Source organism: Kogia breviceps, chromosome 13, assembly GCF_026419965.1.
Source record: "Kogia breviceps isolate mKogBre1 chromosome 13, mKogBre1 haplotype 1, whole genome shotgun sequence".
In the NCBI taxonomy this organism is placed as follows: Eukaryota; Metazoa; Chordata; class Mammalia; order Artiodactyla; family Physeteridae; genus Kogia; species Kogia breviceps.
The window spans coordinates 60,108,689-60,127,247 of NC_081322.1; the positions used below are offsets into that span (position 1 = coordinate 60,108,689).

At 40.0% G+C, this 18,559-nt stretch overlaps 1 protein-coding gene across 4 annotated transcripts in view; it reads left to right on the forward strand.

Annotated features, from left to right (window-relative positions):
* Nucleotides 1-18,221, forward strand: part of TMEM200A (transmembrane protein 200A) — a 71,574-nt gene extending 53,353 nt beyond the window's left edge. For all 4 annotated transcript variants that reach the window (XM_067010745.1, XM_067010746.1, XM_059083384.2 and 1 more), the window contains one exon: nucleotides 15,267-18,221. In XM_067010745.1, coding sequence (XP_066866846.1) covers nucleotides 15,283-16,758 — 1,476 coding nt within the window. In that variant the 5' untranslated portion in view covers nucleotides 15,267-15,282 and the 3' untranslated portion in view covers nucleotides 16,759-18,221. The remainder of the gene's footprint in view (nucleotides 1-15,266) is intronic.
* Nucleotides 18,222-18,559: the final 338 nt, after the last annotated feature.

Genomic DNA, 18,559 nt, shown 5'->3' on the forward strand with positions numbered 1-18,559 from the left:
TGTCCCCCTGCTCTAGGCACTCAGCCTAATAAGAGCACAAAGGATGTCAGATTCACTTCGGAGCTTTGGACATAGTCGGTGTTCAACTGGAAGAATTAGGACCGTTATTTGATTACTTAATTTCTTGATTTCATTATCTTATGCAAATTTTAGGAAGAAAGGATTCAAAAAGTAATACAAAAATAATCCAGACTTCCTATAAATATATGGTTTAAAGCAAAGGATATTGAAGCCTGAGTAAGCTGAGTGATTACTTCAATTCTCTATACCATTTTCATTTTGAAAACACAGCCAGTTCTTCAGGAGGTAATGTCATGGCTACAGAAATTGTATAGTCAGAACTGGAGTTGGAAATCTTGTAAGATAGTTACATACAAATTGCATGCCTTCTTGAACTCTTAGCTCATTCGTATGAGGGGGATGTTGATAACTACTTTTCATAGTTATTGTGGGGATTTAATGAGCCAATATGAGAAAAAGCCAGCACATGTTTGGTTAAACTCCAAAAGGATACAAATAAAATCTGTGGTACAGCATGTAACTACAGCCAATCAAAAAAAAAAAAAAAAATAGAGTACAGAAGCAAAAATTTACCGCTATAACCCTACTAGTATTTGATTTTTTTTTAACATCTTTATTGGGGTATAATTGCTTTACAATGCTGTGTTAGTTTCTGCTTTACAACAGAGTGAATCAGTTATACATATACATGATGGAAAAAAAAATCAAGATTGAAGGCATTTTAAAACTCAGATTGAAGTCATATGAATTTATAGGAAAGTTCACCCTTGGCATAAATTCATCTTAAATAATCCCCAGGGTTGTTAATGGCTTGAAGAAAAGTTCAATGTAAATATACCTTCTTTAGGTTCAGATGAAGCAGGGAAAAGGCACGTATGAGGTAATCCTGGAGTGCAAGGGTGGCCTCCTTCCTGCCCCTCCATCCACCTCCTGCCATAAGGCCCTGCCCAGACAGACCCTCACACTGGGATGACTCATGGGTCTCTGTAGACACTGGGCTGTGCTGCACACAACGGATGAAGCAGGGTAAATGGAGGGGACAGGACAGAGATTTCACTGCAGAGCATGAAAATTAAATAAGATTCAGTCTTGCTCCGTCATCTTTACGAGGAGATAAATATAAATCAGGTTAAGTGGAAGACCCCTTTCCGGAGCCCCAGCCCAGTTTCCCTCTCATAATGAAGCTGAAGGTCTCTGTCCAGACTTGGTGGCTGCATGCTTTATGAGAATAATAACTTTGAAGTTGCCAGATAATCTCCATAAGAAACCCATTTGCATAATTGAATCAAAGTTGGAAGGTGAGAGTAACCAAAGGCTCTCAGCAAGGACTGAGCTCTGGGGAAAGAAATCAAGCCACACCCCCTCTGAAAGCCAGAAGGGAGTTGTGTGAATAGGTAAGGATGACCCAGGCACAGAGAAAGCTGATCAATCCTGATAAAAGATTTGCTTTACAATATACAGCATTATCCTTGAGCATGTTCTAGATTATAAATTGTTTAAAGGTAGATACCAATTCTTAATTCATGCTTTATGTTGCCTTGCACCTAGTAAATGCAAGAATTGCCCGGGTAGGTAAGAATCGTTTTCTGTGCTTCAAGATTATTATGTACCATAAGTAAATATTTCATTCCTGAATTTCTGGTTTAGTCTGGTTAGTGATTTTTGCCATTTCCTATTTTTTTTCAAGTTCTGCATTTTTGTCTCAAAGGCTACATTACACCTGTTTTTAAATTAGCAAGTCCACCGAATTACCCAAATGTCTATCGGGTTGGTCTACTTTTAATCTTATTTGACATGTTACAGCATCCTTTTTTTTTGCTCTGTATTTAATTAGAGTCCCAAAATGGAAATGAAATAAAAAGAGTACACGCTCCTTGCAAAAACGTGAATAATTTGGATATGTAGAAAGTGAGCGTTCTGTTAGGTATCCCCCACAATCCCACTCTTCAAACATAAGCACCGTTAACAGTGAGGCTGCCTCCTGCGTTACTTCAGTGCATATTCAAACACGTCTGTATGTTTGACGTCAACAGGCCTGGACTCTTATTTCTGTTGTAAAATCTCAAAAATATGATGTGAAAAATTTTCTTTATTGGTCTGTATCAATCATTTTTGATATCTGCATAATATTCTATTATACAGATGCAGCACAATCTTCTGTTGATGAACCTTTAAGTTATTTCCAAGCTGTTGCCATTACTGTAGCACTGAATGCATGATATTATGTGTACTTCTGCAAGTCTTTCTAAAGGATGTCTTCATAGAAGTGAAATGGGGGGCATGGCAAGGGGAATGGACAGTTAAACTTTGGAAAGTCATTCCCAAATTAACTTCAAAAAAGTACCAATTTGTCCTCTCATTGCCAGCTTATTAGAGTTTGTTTTCTTATACTTCACAAATAAGAGGCATAATCAACCCCTCTTTTTTTCATTTTTGTCAATTAGTAAGTGAAGTTATAACTTTACTTTTGATATTGCTTTAGTTTGCGTTTCTTTGTTTGCTACTGAGTTGCCCTTTTCATTTGTTAACTGGACTTTTGTATTTTTTTTTCTTCTGCTAATTGACAATGTCTTTTGTCCATTTTTCTCTTGGATTGCTACTCTCACAGGAAATTACCAATGAAGCAAACCATTCTAAAGTATAACTGATATTTGAAGCTAAAAAAATATCTCAGGCATGATCCCCAAATACCCTACCCTTGTAGAAAGTCGTAATGTGCCTGTATAATGTTTTTAGAAACACAGTTTTATCCCCTGTTGATGTTAGGTTAGGTCTCTCTTGAATCATTTTTACTGCTAAGCATTCTTTCCAGACTTTTTCATATTCCTGACATTTCATACAGTCTATCATTCTTCTCAACTTTTCCCTTTTAGCTAATATATTTAGAGTCAGGATTTGTAGAAGATTCAGTCATCCCAGTAACCCCAGGAGGACAATTCCTGTCCTTATATAAACGTTTTCTTAAAAGAAGAGATGAAAAGAAGTAAGGACCTTTAAGGAAATATACAGGAGTTGTTCAAGCTTTCAGACTAGTTAATGTTTGCACTAATAATCCATAATTTCTCCCCCAATGCGTTTCTCCATCTTGTCCTCCACTTTTCCCACCTTTCCCTCTTCCTTCTTTTCTGCCCTTTGCCCATTTTCTCTGTTTTCCTCTCCCTCAGCAGCTCTGAATCAGTTAATTTTGTCTCCTGGAATTCTAGGTAAAAAGTCTCAGTTAAAAGAGGCATTGGGGCTTCCCTGGTGGCGCAGTGGTTGAGAGTCCTCCTGCCGATGCAGGCGACACGGGTTTGTGCCCCGGTCCGGGAAGATCCCACATGCCGCGGAGCGGCTGGGCCCGTGAGCCATGGGCGCTGAGCCTGCACGTCCGGAGCCTGTGCTCCGCAACGGGAGAGGCCACAGCAGTGAGAGGCCCGCGTACCGCAAAAAAACCCACAAAAAAACAGGCTTTGATTAGTACTTTTTCAGGGGTGAAACGGTAGGCATTCCCATTCAATAGGAGCGAGGCAAGGATGTCCACGTCATTCCTGTTGTGTACTTGTTTACCTTTGCTCTCTGGGTAGTGGGGGATAGTTAGAGAACAGCAATTGTAGGTTTAAAATTGGGAAAGGGGAGGCAAAAATATATCTGGCTGACATAATTATATTTCTGGAACTAAGAGAATGAACTGAAAAGTTTTTTTATTTAAGTGAGCAAGTTCACTAAAGTAGCTTAGTACTAAATTAATGAACAAAAATCAGTAGCCTTCCTACATCCAAACAACAATCACTTGAAGATAGAAATGATACTGACAGAAAACATACCAATGTGCAATAGAAACCCAGTGACAAAATACCCAAGAAATAAAAAGTTAAAAAAAATTAAGAAAGATCTATGTTTGAAAAAACTGTAACATGAAATAAAACTTTTTAGATAAAATGCTGCTGTGGTACAACAATGCCAAGTTTCCCTATAGTTATGTAGAAATTTAGCATGATCCTAATAAAAATACTAACCGGATTTTTAAAAATCAAATTCTAAAGTTCGTAGGCAACATAAAATGTGTAACAATAGACAAGAAACTTTTGGCAAAGGAGAATGAGAATGGGCTAATCTTATCAGATATTCAAATATGTATTTTAATACAAATGGTAATTAAATCAGTTTGGTTCTGATTAATGGAACAGAATGGTAAGGTTTTTTTTTTGAATTTTATTTTATTTATTTTTTTATACAGCAGGTTCTTATTACTTATCCTTTTTATACATATTAGTGTATATATGTCAGTCCCTTAATATTGATCCATATGCACATGAGATTTGGTGTATAGCACTGATATATGAAAGTAATACGTAATGGAAGTAGCATTTCAAACCGAGAAAGGAGTGACTGATTACCTGTGAACAAAGTAGATCCCTATCTCAGTTCTTACACAAAAGGGAATTCCAGATACATCAGAAAATTAAAATGGAAGATAAATGGCATATAAAATTATTAGAAGAAAACATGGGAAAATTTTTAATATAATCTAACATTGAAGAAGGACTTTCTAATGATTATATGAGGCCATCAGTCAACATACTGATAAGGGTAACTGCATACAATTGGAATCTTCTGTTTGGTTAAAGATACAATGAAAAAAAGTAAAGATATAAATTGAGTATGTTTGCCAGGCATATCACTACCAGAGAGCTGATTTCTTCAGTATATAAACAGCTTGTATAATTCAATTGTGAAAAACCAAATGAGAAAATATTCTCCTCCCTCTCTGGAAATAGCTAGGAGAAATCCAACACTGTGCTTACCCCTGGGAAGGGGAACTAGAGAAAACAGTGGTGGGAGAGACTTCCTCTTCACTTTGTACTGTTGGGTTTTTACCTTGAGTACAAATAATTCCCAAATAGAGAAGATGAGAGAAACACAGACTGGCCAACAAATACTTCTTTTAAAACTGGAAGCCTAAAAATATGTTTTCCTCAATTCCCCTTGCTGCCACTAACCTGTACAAATAAGAGAAGAGAGGGAAGAAAATGAAAATAAAAATAATTACATGCATCCCCACTGCCTCCTGTATATTTTTTTTCAGTACGTTTACCAATAGTAGAGTTTCTCTAAAGGACCTGTGGCATATGTCCCCTAAATGCTAAGGGACTTTTGTATTTCCAAGCTTAATAGATGCTTTTTTAGTGTGAGTTGTGGAGTTTGGTCTTGCCATCCTTCCCAAGGCCTCTCTTCATACCACTTTCTATTTTGCCTGAAAGGCAATCCTGCTCAGATTTTACTTATGGGGAAAAAAAAGTAAATTCTCTAGATGGACTTTGAACTATTTCCTAATGTTTTTCTAGGGTTTTAAAAATGCTATGTAGCTTAGAGCTACTGTCAGTTGGAAAACTTTATAAGAAGTTTGATGTACTACCGTACTGTTACCATGGATTAAAAGATGACATTGCTTACTGCTAATTTAGGTGGTGTTTTTGCTCTGGTGAGACGTGGTTCCTTCTTTACAGTAGAGAAGAAGGTAAGACCTTTTGCATCCTTAACGGTATTGGCACAGCTGTGTTCCATGCAAAACTGACAGACGTATACAAGATATTGGCTAGAAAGTGGAGCAACAGAGATTGAAACTTGCTACTGCCCTCCAGCTTTTCCCCTTGTCCTATAGGAAAGTCAGCATGTGTTTGGATTTTCCAGACATTTAAAATCACTGGAAAGGACATTACTACTTTTTAGAGTCTCACTTTCCAATATTGTCTTCAAAAACATGGTCACCCTACCTGTAAGTGAAGTTACGAAATATGCTCTCCTGCAGAGGAGGGATCTATATAAAAAGTCCAATTTGTGATTTTAAATACTTCAGTTCTGTATGCAGGAATATCTCAGCTAATTTCCTGCATCTTAGTAAATTTGTGACTTCTTTAGTGATAGCTTCTTTACACCAATTTCAAGTCGACTTCCTGTCAGGAAACAAAGTGTACAGGGAGTGTGACAGTCCTTCTAAGGACTTGTGCAGATTTGAAGAATTGGGATCCAGGGCGGGGAGTATATTTCTACTTTGGGGAAAGAGGTTCTGATTTCTTCTGTTCCGGCGGAAAATGTCTCCCAAGGGCTCTCAGCAGAGTTTTTTCTAACAGCTCGTTATGAATCTGTTACTTGGCCTTCTGAAGATTTTTGTGTTCCATGGGCTTCCTGGCTTTTAGCCCTTGGAAAGAAATTGTTCCACGTCATTGTTACACAGCTCATAAGTGGTTTAGGCCCATATTTTACAGTTTGTCAGGCTGGCAGGTTATGAAAGCATCAGTAACAAAGAACATATATAGATTTCCAAGTGCATATTCCATTCCTAGCATTTTCTGCATGTTTAGGAGGTACTTGACCATAAAATGATATTTTATCTTTAATGACTGGGTATCATGCTGCTGATTATAAAAAAATTCTGTATTTCCCTTTAGTTCTAACATTCATGTGGAAGTAGAGCTATACAAAGTATTAAGAAACCATTCTCTCCATGGTAGGCCAGCAAAGGTCTTCAGAATGTACATAAAATCATAGCTTAAACTTTTTGTCACAAAATTCACATTTTGTAAATTTTCACTTTATGTCCCCCTTTCAGCATCTTCTCTAGTTCTCATATCCCCAGCCCATATTTTTCATTTTCAATCTGTTTTATGCCCAAGTGTCCCAATGGAAACAGAATGGTGCTTGCAGAATTCATCAGATTACTCAGGCATATGATTTAATTGCATCACTAAGTAAAAACATCAGATGAACTGGTTTGGGTTTTTCTACCTTGTTTTTATTACTGCTATTACTTTTTGACAGAGACAAGTCTCCAAATCTCAACAAATAGAATGAATTGAAAAGAAAATCATGCTTTATTCTTCGTGTAACATATTTCCCACCTGTCTCTCTCTTACATACACTCAACTCTTCTTTGCAACCACCGAATTATTAATGCTTCTGCCACTAAAATACACAGACACCACTCAGATAGTTTTTGACTCTAAATCCCAGGACAAACTTGCAGTCACAATTTCCTTCCCAGGCACAGTGACCCATCATTAATTATTAACTCAATATATTAAAATATATTTTTAGTTTGCCTACCTGAGCAATGAAAGGGTTAATAATAATAAACAATGAAGAGTTAATAGCTATTGTTTATTGAGAAATTACTGTAATCAACACTATAGTGAACACTTTATATGCTTCATTTTATCCTCAGGAAGACCTTAAAATCAGACACAGCTGACATCACTGATGTGGACCTTAGTTCCCAGACACCGAGCTGTGCTTTGCATTTATCATTTCCTTTGCTTTGCAACAACCTTATTGGTACTATCCTCGTTTTACAGATGAGGAAACTGAGGCTCCAAAGGTTGAGCCCGTTTTTCAAGGATGGCTATTTTTTTTTTTTTTTTTTTTTTTGCGGTATGCGGGCCTCTCACTGTTGTGGCCTCTCCCGCCGTGGAGCACAGGCTCCGGACGCACAGGCCCAGCGGCCATGGCTCACGGGCTCAGTTGCTCCGCGGCATGTGGGATCTTCCCAGACCAGGGCACGAACCCGTGTCTCCCGCATCGGCAGGTGGATTCTCAACCACTGCGCCACCAGGGAAGCCCACAAGGATGGCTATTAAGTGGTGTGCAGGGATTCAAGTCCCCCCAGGACTTCTGCCCCTAGTGAACTGTATCCTCTGTATTAAAGACGGGCTTTTTCATTTTATACATGAAGGAACTGAGAGGAGAAAAGTTTAAAACAACATACCCAAGGTTGCATGGCTATCAAGTGATGAAGCAGGGGAGTGAACCCCTGTCTTTCTGATTTCAAGGCCCATGTGCAAAACCGTTATGCTGCACATTAAAAAATGATTTCTATTCTATTCTTATTTTTAAAACTTTAATATGACTGAGCTGTCACCCATAGGCATTTTCTCTTTCAACTCTGGTAAAGATATAGATTAGAAATCCTCCTCTAAAAGTTTAAAATGTCTCTACAGGGAAGAAAGTCCTAAAACTGTTCTAGCTTGAACAGAAAATATTTCCATCTGTCACATCTGTGTATACCACATGGGGTTTTAATATAATGCTTTTGTTTGGTCCCGAAGACATAGATTAATTTTCACTTCCTTTTGGCAGATAGCCTCACTGTCTGGCAACTTTTTAAACCTCGAGATTAGAATAAAAATTCAAAGTATACGTGAGACAATATCAAATATACTTAAAACAATAGGCACACTTCAGCTGAGAAGATGAAGAAAAACGGTAGGGCGAGGACTCTTGTGAAACAGTGAGGAACGAGGATGACTTAGGATCTGCATGGCAAACTCCTACTGATGCACCAGGTCTCCATGACCTGCTGCTGTTTCTTGGAAGCTTCCCTTGATTCCTCCAGATACTGTGGAAGAGCATCCTCTAGTACAGCTCCATCAGAGCAATTCGTTCCTTCTACTTTAAACGTGTACTTTGACTGCTTTCCCACTGGACCCCATACGCCTTGAAATCAAGGATCGGGTGTTATTATCTTTGTGTCCTTAGTTACTAGACTATTTCAGTCATAGTCAGGCCTTCATCGAGGCAGTTCACAGTCAACAAATAAACTTGCTGAGCACTTCACTACATTCCAGGCACTGAGCGAGGCGCTGGAAGATAGCATGAAAAATAAAACAAAGAGGACTGTCTAACCAAGAATGAACATTGGCCTGGGAGTCTGAAAACTTAAATTCCAATCCTATTCTTTTTTTGTGTGTGTGTGTGCGTGCGGTACGCGGGCCTCTCACTGTTGTGGCCCCTCCCGTTGCGGAGCACAGGCTCCGGAGGCGCAGGCCCAGCGGCCATGGCTCACGGGCCCAGCCGTTCCGCGGCATGTGGGATCTTCCCGGACCGGGGCACAAACCCGTGTCCCCTGCATCGGCAGGCAGACTCTCAACTGCTGCGCCACCAGGGAAGCCCCAATCCTATTCTCTCTGCTAATTCATTGTTAGATCATAGACAATATTCCTGTTTTTAGCTGGCTAAAAGGAATGTCTGGCTTCAAAGTCTTCTAAAGCTTTCAACTCTGCAAGTCTGTTTACTTACCATTACCTTAGATATGAGCATGTGAATGCATTTAGAATTACATACAAGCTCACGTGTGGTCAGAATAGTAGGTCAGTGTGATCAGAAGAAGACTTAAGTGTACAGGAGTAAACTTCCATGGGGCTGTGAATATTAAAAACTTGTATGGTTTAAGGCTGTGAAAAGCAAATTCCAGAAATGTGCTTAAACCTGTAAAAAGGGTGAAGGACAGCAACAATAAGCCTTTTAGAAGTATAATCAGAGCAAGAAGAGGAGAGGATAAACCTGACACATGGGATGGTGTACTGTTGATATGTGATACACAGGCAGAAATCCTCCTAGTCAAGGAGAAAGAGCTTTCAGCTGAAAGGTCTAGAATAAACATGGGCCAGAGGGGAGATGAGCAGATGTTAAGTGTGCTTGAAAGAATGCAAGAGTCTGCGTCTGTCGTGAGAAAGGTAGCAAATGAAATTCAATTCCCACTGATGATTTCTGAGCTCTACGATGAGTGGGTATGATGGCAAAGGCCTGGAGGTAGCCCAACAGGATCCTGGTTTGCACAGTGAAGAAGCAGGTGTGTTGTGCGAAAGTTAAGCTGCTGATCTTTATAGCTGTTGCTAGAAAAATTGTAGCTGATTTATGAACACTGAGAATGAAAAATAGGACGATTGATATGTAGCTAAAAGTTAACCCGAACTAATTGTTTTTGTTTTGTGCTGTTAACAGAAGAATATCTGTCTTTTAGCTTGGCATTTGACACAATCGTGCTATCTCTTTGGAGAATATGGAAACACTGGGTGTAGCTGACCCTCTCGTTAGGCTAGTTGGATGACCTCCTCAAAAAAATAGCTGTTAATCATTATATTCTTTAGGTCAGGACACATATTTTGAGCCCTGTATCTACTACAGTACCAGATATCAGTTTTTTCTGATTACATGAATGAATATTTACATAAATTAACAATGTCCACCTAGGAGGAGGTCTCTAGGGGAATACCACAGGGCTTTCTTCAAGTTTCAGAGGTTTGCGTGAAGCCTTGGATCCAGAGAGACTGATAAACAAAAACCCTGTGCCCAAGTTAACAAAATGAAATTCAGTGTAGAAAAATTCTTCACTTGGATTTTTGAGGAAATAAGCCCCAGCCCTACCCTATCCAGGATGGTAGAGTAAGGAGGGGAGTCGGGGTGGAGAGTGGTCTGTTCTGAGTCTGCACCTTCGTACGCTGAAGATGATCTAGACAGATATGAGAGGCCAGTGCTCGCCCAAGGATGGATCTTCACCCTCATCTACTCCCCATGAAATGGAAATGGAAGCCATTTGGTTCATAGTCACAGTATTAAAGGCACAAAGCATTCTTTAGGGTCTAGTGTTCTGGCAGAAGCAGGAATCAAGATAAGAAAACGGACAGGGAAAGAAGACCTCAAGCAAAAGCAAATTTAGAGGCCCATCCCCATCTCAAATTCTGTAAGAGCATATGTTCTGGAGCCACCTCTGAGCTGTGTGACCTTAGGCAAGTCACCTAAACTCTCTGAGCCTCAGTTTTCTCATCTGCAAAATAGAGATCATAATGATCACAATGATTGTGTCCACGTCCAGAATTGCTGTGAGAATATATATGTTCTTATACCTAAAACACTTCGCGTGGCGCCTGACTATGAGCACTGTGTGTTAGCTATTATTACTATTATTGTTATTGTTATTATTAAAACTCAGAAGGATGCTATGATTTGTTACCATAAGAAAACTGTAGTTAACGGGGTCCCTATACTCCAATCCCTTCACCACCAGCAAAAAAAAAAAGTCGTAAAAGTGTAGGATGGAAGAGATGTGGCTTTGCAGCATAAATAAAGAAGTAGGGCTTCCCTGGTGGCGCTAGTGGTTGAGAATCCGCCTGCCGATGCAGGGGACACGGGTTCGTGCCCCGGTCCGGGAAGATCCCACGTGCCGCGGAGCGGCTGGGCCCGTGAGCCATGGCCGCTGAGCCTGCGCGTCCAGAGCCTGTGCTCCGCAACGGGAGGGGCCACAACAGTGAGAGGCCCACGTACCACACAAAAAATAATAAAAATAAAGAAGTAGACTTAAGCTGTCTTTGCATGTACTGAACACATTGGACCAAGCTGCCATTGTAGTTTATTTTATTTTTTTATTTTTTATTTTTTTTTGCGGTACGCGGGCCTCTCACTGCTGTGGCCTCTCCCGTTGCGGAGCACAGGCTCCGGACGTGCAGGCTCAGCGGCCATGGCTCACAGGCCAAGTCGCTCCGCAGCATGTGGGATCTTCCCGGACCGGGGCACGAACCCGTGTCCCCTGCATCGGCAGGCGGACTCTCAACCACTGCGCCACCAGGGAAGCCCGCCATTGCAGTTTGAAGATGCTGAGGCCTGTGCATTCACTGCCTCTAGGTTTTAGAGTTTCACTAAGTTTCTTATTGCAAAACTGCCTTTAGCGTCCTCATGTTATTTCCCAATATCAGTCCCTCATTACGGCTTTCATCTACAAGTTGAGATTAATTTTCCTAAGAAGACAACAACTGTGTTTTGCATCTTCCTCCAACTCCATTGAGTGTGAGTGTAGCATTCAAGCGTTCGGGAATGACTCCTGTTCCCTCCCAAGACCTGGCCCTCCCCTTCCTCTCTAGCCTTGCCTGGTTCCCTCCCTCAGTGCCACGCTGCGTGCCAAAGGCTGGGCAGAGCTCTGTCCCCCAGCCTTTCTTTTTCCTGACCTTACCCGAAGTGCCATTCCCTTGATTTTTTTCTACTGTGGTAAATGTTAGAATGCTCTTGCCTGCATGAAGCCTTCTGTAAAGGTCCTCCCTGATTGAAACTTTTATTCTAGGGGTTCTCACATGATGTTTTATGTAGGTGTATGAGCCCCTTCATTAGCTTTCAAGCTCTTTGAAGCAGGGACTGAGTTTGCGCACTTTTGCTTTCCCAACTCAGGGTCGGTTTGGGGTCCTGAATCCCCAAAGAGGCTCACTTAGTGTTGAATTGCCTTGATTGGAATCGAGGGAGGATACTGACACCCACCCTGAGCTTGCCGATCCTTGGGCGTGTTGGTGCCCCTGTCTGGCTGGCCAGGGCGGACTGGCTGAAGAAGCTGTGTGAGCCTCCATCTCCCCCTCATGCTCATCTCGATTTGCAAACTCCTCCAGGAATCTTTTCTCCCTTCGATCACACTCTTCAACGGCCCTTGCTTTTTCTTCCTGTCTCTCTTTTTTTTTTTTTTTTGTGGTTCGCGGGCCTCTCACTGTTGTGGCCTCTCCCGTTGCGCAGCACAGGCTCCGGACGCGCAGGCTCAGCGGCCATGGATCAGGGGCCCAGCCGCTCCGCGGCATGTGGGATCTTCCCGGACCGGGGCACGAACCCGTGTCCCCTGCATCGGCAGGCAGACTCTCAACCACTGCGCCACCGGGGAAGCCCTTCCTGTCTCTTCTGACTGGCTTTTTTTGCTCACAAAAGAGCCCAGTCATTCACTGCACTTTTCCACCTTCTCTCCTCATCTGTATTTCTCAAACTAGTTTTTTTCTCTTCCAGCCCCTTTTCCTCTACCAGTTTCAGGAATAGAAAATGACATCACTAGCAGAAAATGTTTTCCCAAGTTGGGGAGGACTAGGAATGTGTATGGAATGGGAATTCACCGAGGTTGCTTTTAAACCAGATGCGAGTCTTTTGCCTTTGTTTTCATTCTATTCAGAAAGCGTTTAGACAAAATTCTTATACTGCCATTATGGAAATAATTGAGTTAGATGGCTCCTATGTAATCTAAGCATTTTTTCAAGAGCTCAAAACTGTTTTTGGTTCAAGAAAACATAGGTTGACACTAAGCTTTGTTTTAGCCAAGGTTTGGGAAAGGTTCTAAGCTATGGTACGTACACTTTGATAAATGTCACAGACTAGAGCTATGGGTTATAATATGGTTTGTTCTTCCAATATTCAACTACATTAATCTAATTTACAATTCCATCGAAGGCTGGATTTACTCACCAGCCAGTTCAGCCAGCTAAAACTATAGATACCATCCATGACCCTGTTATTTAAGGACAATTCAAAAATCATAAATAGAAATTCAAAAGGAGAGCTTGATTTTGCAAGACAGAATTCGATGCCATGAAGCAACCCTCTCAGAAATTTGCCAGAGACCTTGTGGGTCTTAAAATATTCTCTGTTTTCTACCAGCCACATTTGGCAGCTTGAGAGCTATTCATCACAAATAATGACAAATATTTTACCAAGTCACAAAATGTTACTTTTTATTTTGGTATTAAATTTGTTCAAATTTTTAACTAGGAAAGTTAGTATAGTAATATTATGATTATATAGCAAATCTCAGGAAAAGTATTACTCCCTTACTAGGCATTTTAGCAAATATCTCTTGACACTAGCTATATGTAAGGTATTATATTAAATATTTCTGATAATAAAACTTAGTAAACTTAATAAAACTTAGTTCTTCCACCACAAGTGGAAGAACTAAGACATTATAATATGGTGAGTGCCATAGAACACTTGCTAAAATGCTCTGAGGAATGAACTCGTGTTGGAGTTTGCTTAGTGAGTCAGAGAAGGCTTTATAAAGGAAGTAGAATATCAGCTTCAGTGATTAGCCAGATGATAATATGTGAAATATGTGAAAAGGGGTATCTAGACAGATGAAACATTGTTAACGGCCTCTCAGAAATAGTATGGTATGGAGTACAGGCAATATGGTTGCGTTTTAGTTTTTGTAAATGAAAGAGAGCAGTTGGAGATGAAGCTAAATTCAGTAGTTGAATTCATGGGTTTGAAATCCCAGATTAAAACTTTGGTAGGTAGTGGGGAATATTTTATCCATTCTTCCACTCTTTAAACAACTTCAGAACTGTATTTTAGGATAACTAATCTGCCCTCAGCGTGTAAGCTTGATTGTGGAGGAAGAGAAATGGAGTTTGAAAGACCAGTTGAGAAGTTATTATAATGGTCTAGTAAGAGTTCATAAGACCTGCACTAGGCTGGGAAGAGCAGAACTGGAATGAAGGGGTAGAATTGAGAGACATTCTATAGTGAAAATTTCTAGGAGTTGGAACCTGATTGGAAGATGAGAAGAAGAAGGAAGGGAGGAGTTAAAGATAACTATGGAGAGTCAAGCCTGAGGACTGAGAGCATTGAAAGTCAGACAAGTCAAGTAGTATGGGTAGAAGGTGAGTCCAGCTCTGTGTATTGTGGGATGGAAGGTGAGTTCAGCTTTGCTAGAGGAGCATGAATGTGTATATATATATATATATATATATATATATGTTCCCCAGTGGAGAGCTGGAAATGTGAAATTGAAACTCAGGCTACAGTTTGAAATACAGACTTGGGACTCATTAGCTTAAAGGAAATGGTGGAAAGCGTGGGAGGGAAAATGAATACCAAGGGGGAGCCTAAAGAGAAGATGGCCAAGGACAGGACACTGGAGGGAAGGTGGTCTACTTTTAGGTGAGAGAAATGAGCCAAAATCGAAATAGTCAGTGAGGTCAGGGAAGAGCCAGAAGACTTAGTATCATAAAAAGCTGGACAAGAGAGAGTTTCAAGAAAGGAAGGGTCAGGTGATATCCATGGAAAGAGAGAAGTGAGGAAGATGAGAATTGAGCAGGAGAAATTAAACGTGGTAGGTAAAAGTTCATTGGTGACTTTCACAAGAATGGTCTTAGAACTGTGAATTGCTGGAATGTATTCTATTTGTAAATCTAGAGTTTGTTTGGGGCCTATTAAGTGTTCTGGATTTGTCTGTTTCTTTAAAATAACAGATAAGGAAGGATGATGTGTGTGTGTGTATGTGTGTGTGTGTGTGTGTGTGTGTGTGTGAGAGAGACAGAGACAGAGAGAGAGAGAGAGAGACAGAGACAGAGAATATGTGTATCTTGTGACCAAGGAACTGTTTTATATATTAAGTGATAAAATTATTTAAGTAAAATATACCTTGAGCTCACATTTCATTAATAATAAAAACACTAATTCAGCCAAAAAAGGAAAACTCCAGAATTTTACATTAGTCAATAAACAAAACTTCTACCCAAATTAAAGACTCATTCCTCGGCCCCATTGCATTACATGAAACAATAACAACAGCAATGTACAGCGTTGGCCAAAATGTTCGTTCGGGTTTTTCCATAACGTCTTATATAAACAATTGCTGAACTGCTGTGCATACCTCAGAACATACTTAGATTGTCATCTTTTTCTCTTCTTTTCAGAATAAAAGACTGAACTATGATAGCAACTGGTGGAGTGATAACTGGCCTGGCCGCCTTGAAGAGGCAAGACTCTGCCAGATCGCAGCATCATGTCAACCTCAGCCCGTCGCCTGCTGCCCAGGAGAAGAAACCGGTCAGGCGTCGACCCCGGGCCGATGTCGTGGTTGTTCGCGGCAAAATCCGGCTTTATTCCCCGTCTGGTTTCTTCCTCATTTTAGGAGTCCTTATCTCCATTGTAGGAATCGCAATGGCAGTCCTTGGATATTGGCCTCAAAAAGAACGTTTTATCGATGCTGAGACGACATTGTCAACAAACGAAACTCAGGTCATCCGGAGCCAAGGTGGTGTGGTGGTTCGCTTCTTTGAGCAGCATTTGCATTCTGATAACATGAAAATGCTTGGCCCTTTCACAATGGGGATTGGCATTTTCATTTTCATTTGTGCTAATGCCATTCTTCACGAGAACCGGGACAAAGAAACAAAAGTCATACATATGAGGGATATCTATTCCACAGTCATTGACATCCACACGCTAAGAATCAAGGAGCAAAGGCATATGAATGGAATCTACCCTGGTTTAATGGGGGAAATGGAAGTGAAACAGAATGGGAACTCCTGTGCCTCGAGACTGGCAGCAAATACCATTGCTTCTTTTTCAGGTTTTAGGAGCAGTTTTCGGATGGACAGCTCTGTTGAGGAGGACGAGCTGGTGAGAAATGAAAGTAAGGGTTTTGGACATCTTATGCCACCTTTGTTCTCTGACAGCTCTAACTCTGTTTGTGGCCTCTATCCACCTCCTTCCCAGACAACTGATTATAAGACCAGTGGCCCTAAGAAATGTGAAACCAAGTCAATTGTGTCATCGTCCATCAGTACTTTTACATTGCCTGTGATCAAACTTAATAACTGTGTTATTGATGAGCCCAGTATAGACAACATCACTGAGGATGCTGATAACCTCAAGAGTAGGTCGAGGAATTTGTCAATGGACTCCCTTATGGTCCCTTTGCCTAATAGCAGTCAGTCCTTCCAGCCAGTCAGTATGATGCTCCCAAGGAATAATTCCATTGGGGAGTCACTGTCAAGTCAGTACAAGTCCTCTGTGGCCCTTGGACCTGGGGCTGGACAGCTCTTGTCTCCTGGGGATGCTAGAAGACAGTTTGGGTCCAACACATCCTTGCATTTGCTCTCGTCACACTCGAAATCCTTAGACTTAGACCGGGGTCACTCCACCTTAACCGTTCAGGCAGAACAACGGAAACATCCAAGTTGGCCTCGGTTGGATCGAAGCAACAGCAAAGGATACATGAAACTAGAGAACAAAGAGGACCCGATGGAGAGGCTGCTTGTACCCCAAGTTGCAATCAAGAAAGACTTTACCAACAAGGAGAAGCTTCTTATGATTTCAAGATCTCACAATAATTTGAGTTTTGAACATGATGAGTTTTTGAGTAACAACTTGAAACGGGGAACTTCTGAAACAAGGTTTTAATGTTGAAAAAATATCTTATCTTACAAGGCTATATATTCTAAACCTATTTTCACCAGTGTTCCCTTGTTAAAGCCTTGGTTATAAGCCTTTTTAATCAAGTGGTTTGTAGTGTATTAGACCTGGCTGCTTAATTCTGTAATGGAGATGGTTATATGTTTGGATTACTTAGGATTGCAGTACTCTATATTACTACATATGAATTTATTTTTTTCTGTTCCCTTGAAAGCATGGGCTCTTTCATTAATATGAATACAAAATACTTCCATCCAAATTAAAGTTCCTATTCTTTACTTTAAAGTTCTTTCACTGATGGTCATATTCATAGAGCAAAGTGTCCAGTTTAGAAAAGGCAGAGTACCAAACTGTAGACTAGAAGTGCCAAATTCAATGCAAATCTTAGGTGTCGTTTTCTGAAAAATTGCTTTTACATAGGATTGGTTAAATTATTTAAAAGGAAAAAGATCTAGCTTCTGTGCAAGCTAAATAATGTGAATTGGTTAAATTGGCTTAGTTCTGAGTAGCTAATTGACAAGAATTGGTTGAGTTCGGTTGTGACTAGTACCCTGAGCTCTAGGTAGGTAGTATTTTTTTCAACATCAGTTCTATTTTAGTGATATTTTATTAAGAAACCATGTATTCAAGAGCCATGGCTGAGAATGCCAGATATTCTTAAGGGTAAATATCAAAATGCTCAGCTATAACTTTAGGTATTCAGAATCAAAATTTCTTTGCAACTGACTTGAAAAATGAATGAACCAATTTAGTGTTTAGAAGTGCTATCTTGAAATAATTACATATATGAAGAAAAGATTGACTAATGAATGAAAATACATGCTACTTAATGCTAACTAGTCTCAGTACCTTTTCCTAGCTGTCTCTCTTATCATCTAATATCCACTCACTCCCACATCCTTGTTTTCCCCCAATATTTTTTAGATACTGTTATTTGGAAGATAATCAGCTAACCTTGACATTTCTTTTATCTTTGCATATCACTAAGTTGGTGGTTGAAGAAAATTTAGTCCTTGATACATTGCCTTGAAATTTACCTTATGCTAGAAAGCCTTATGATAACTCCAAAGACTTTCTTATGGTGTAATAAATATTTTGGATTGTGGTTCTCAGTTATTGAAGATAATAAATATTAAAATGGATTTTCAATCAGAAAATTTTCATGTTTTCCATTAAGGTAACCTAATTTTTAAAAATTGTTTAACGGAATACTCAGGAAATTTTACAAGTTTTTCCCAATGCATACACATTTCTGAACATCAGTATTGCAGTTGTTGTGGAAGAGGAGAAGGAAGATATCTTTGTATTTGTAGCTCCCCACAATTCCACCTTGTATTAGCATCACAAGCTTCCTTGGACTGAGGCACAGTGTTACTTGTTAGAACATCAAGCCTGTGTATTGTAATGGAGTGGGTTTAATATTTTACAATAAAGCATTTAATTAACCTCTAGTCTTAACACAAGTGTGTGTTCTTCATACATTTCTATTATTTTTTGAATAAAATACATTTCTATTCAAAGTACCATTCTTCAAACTTTCAGATACATTCTACTGAAGGTGCTTGATACCCTATCATCTGCATTGGGTGCTCTGGCTTTTTAATTTTGCTTCATTAGGTTAAAGAGCTAGGTCCATCCACCTGTTGTATTATGCTATTTTCATATTTTGTTATTTGGATGTGATGGTTAATTTTATGTGTCAGGTTGACTGGGCTAAGGGATGTCCAGATTTCCAGGTGTGTCTGTTAGGGTGTCTTCCGAAGAGACTAGCATCTGAATTGGTAGACTG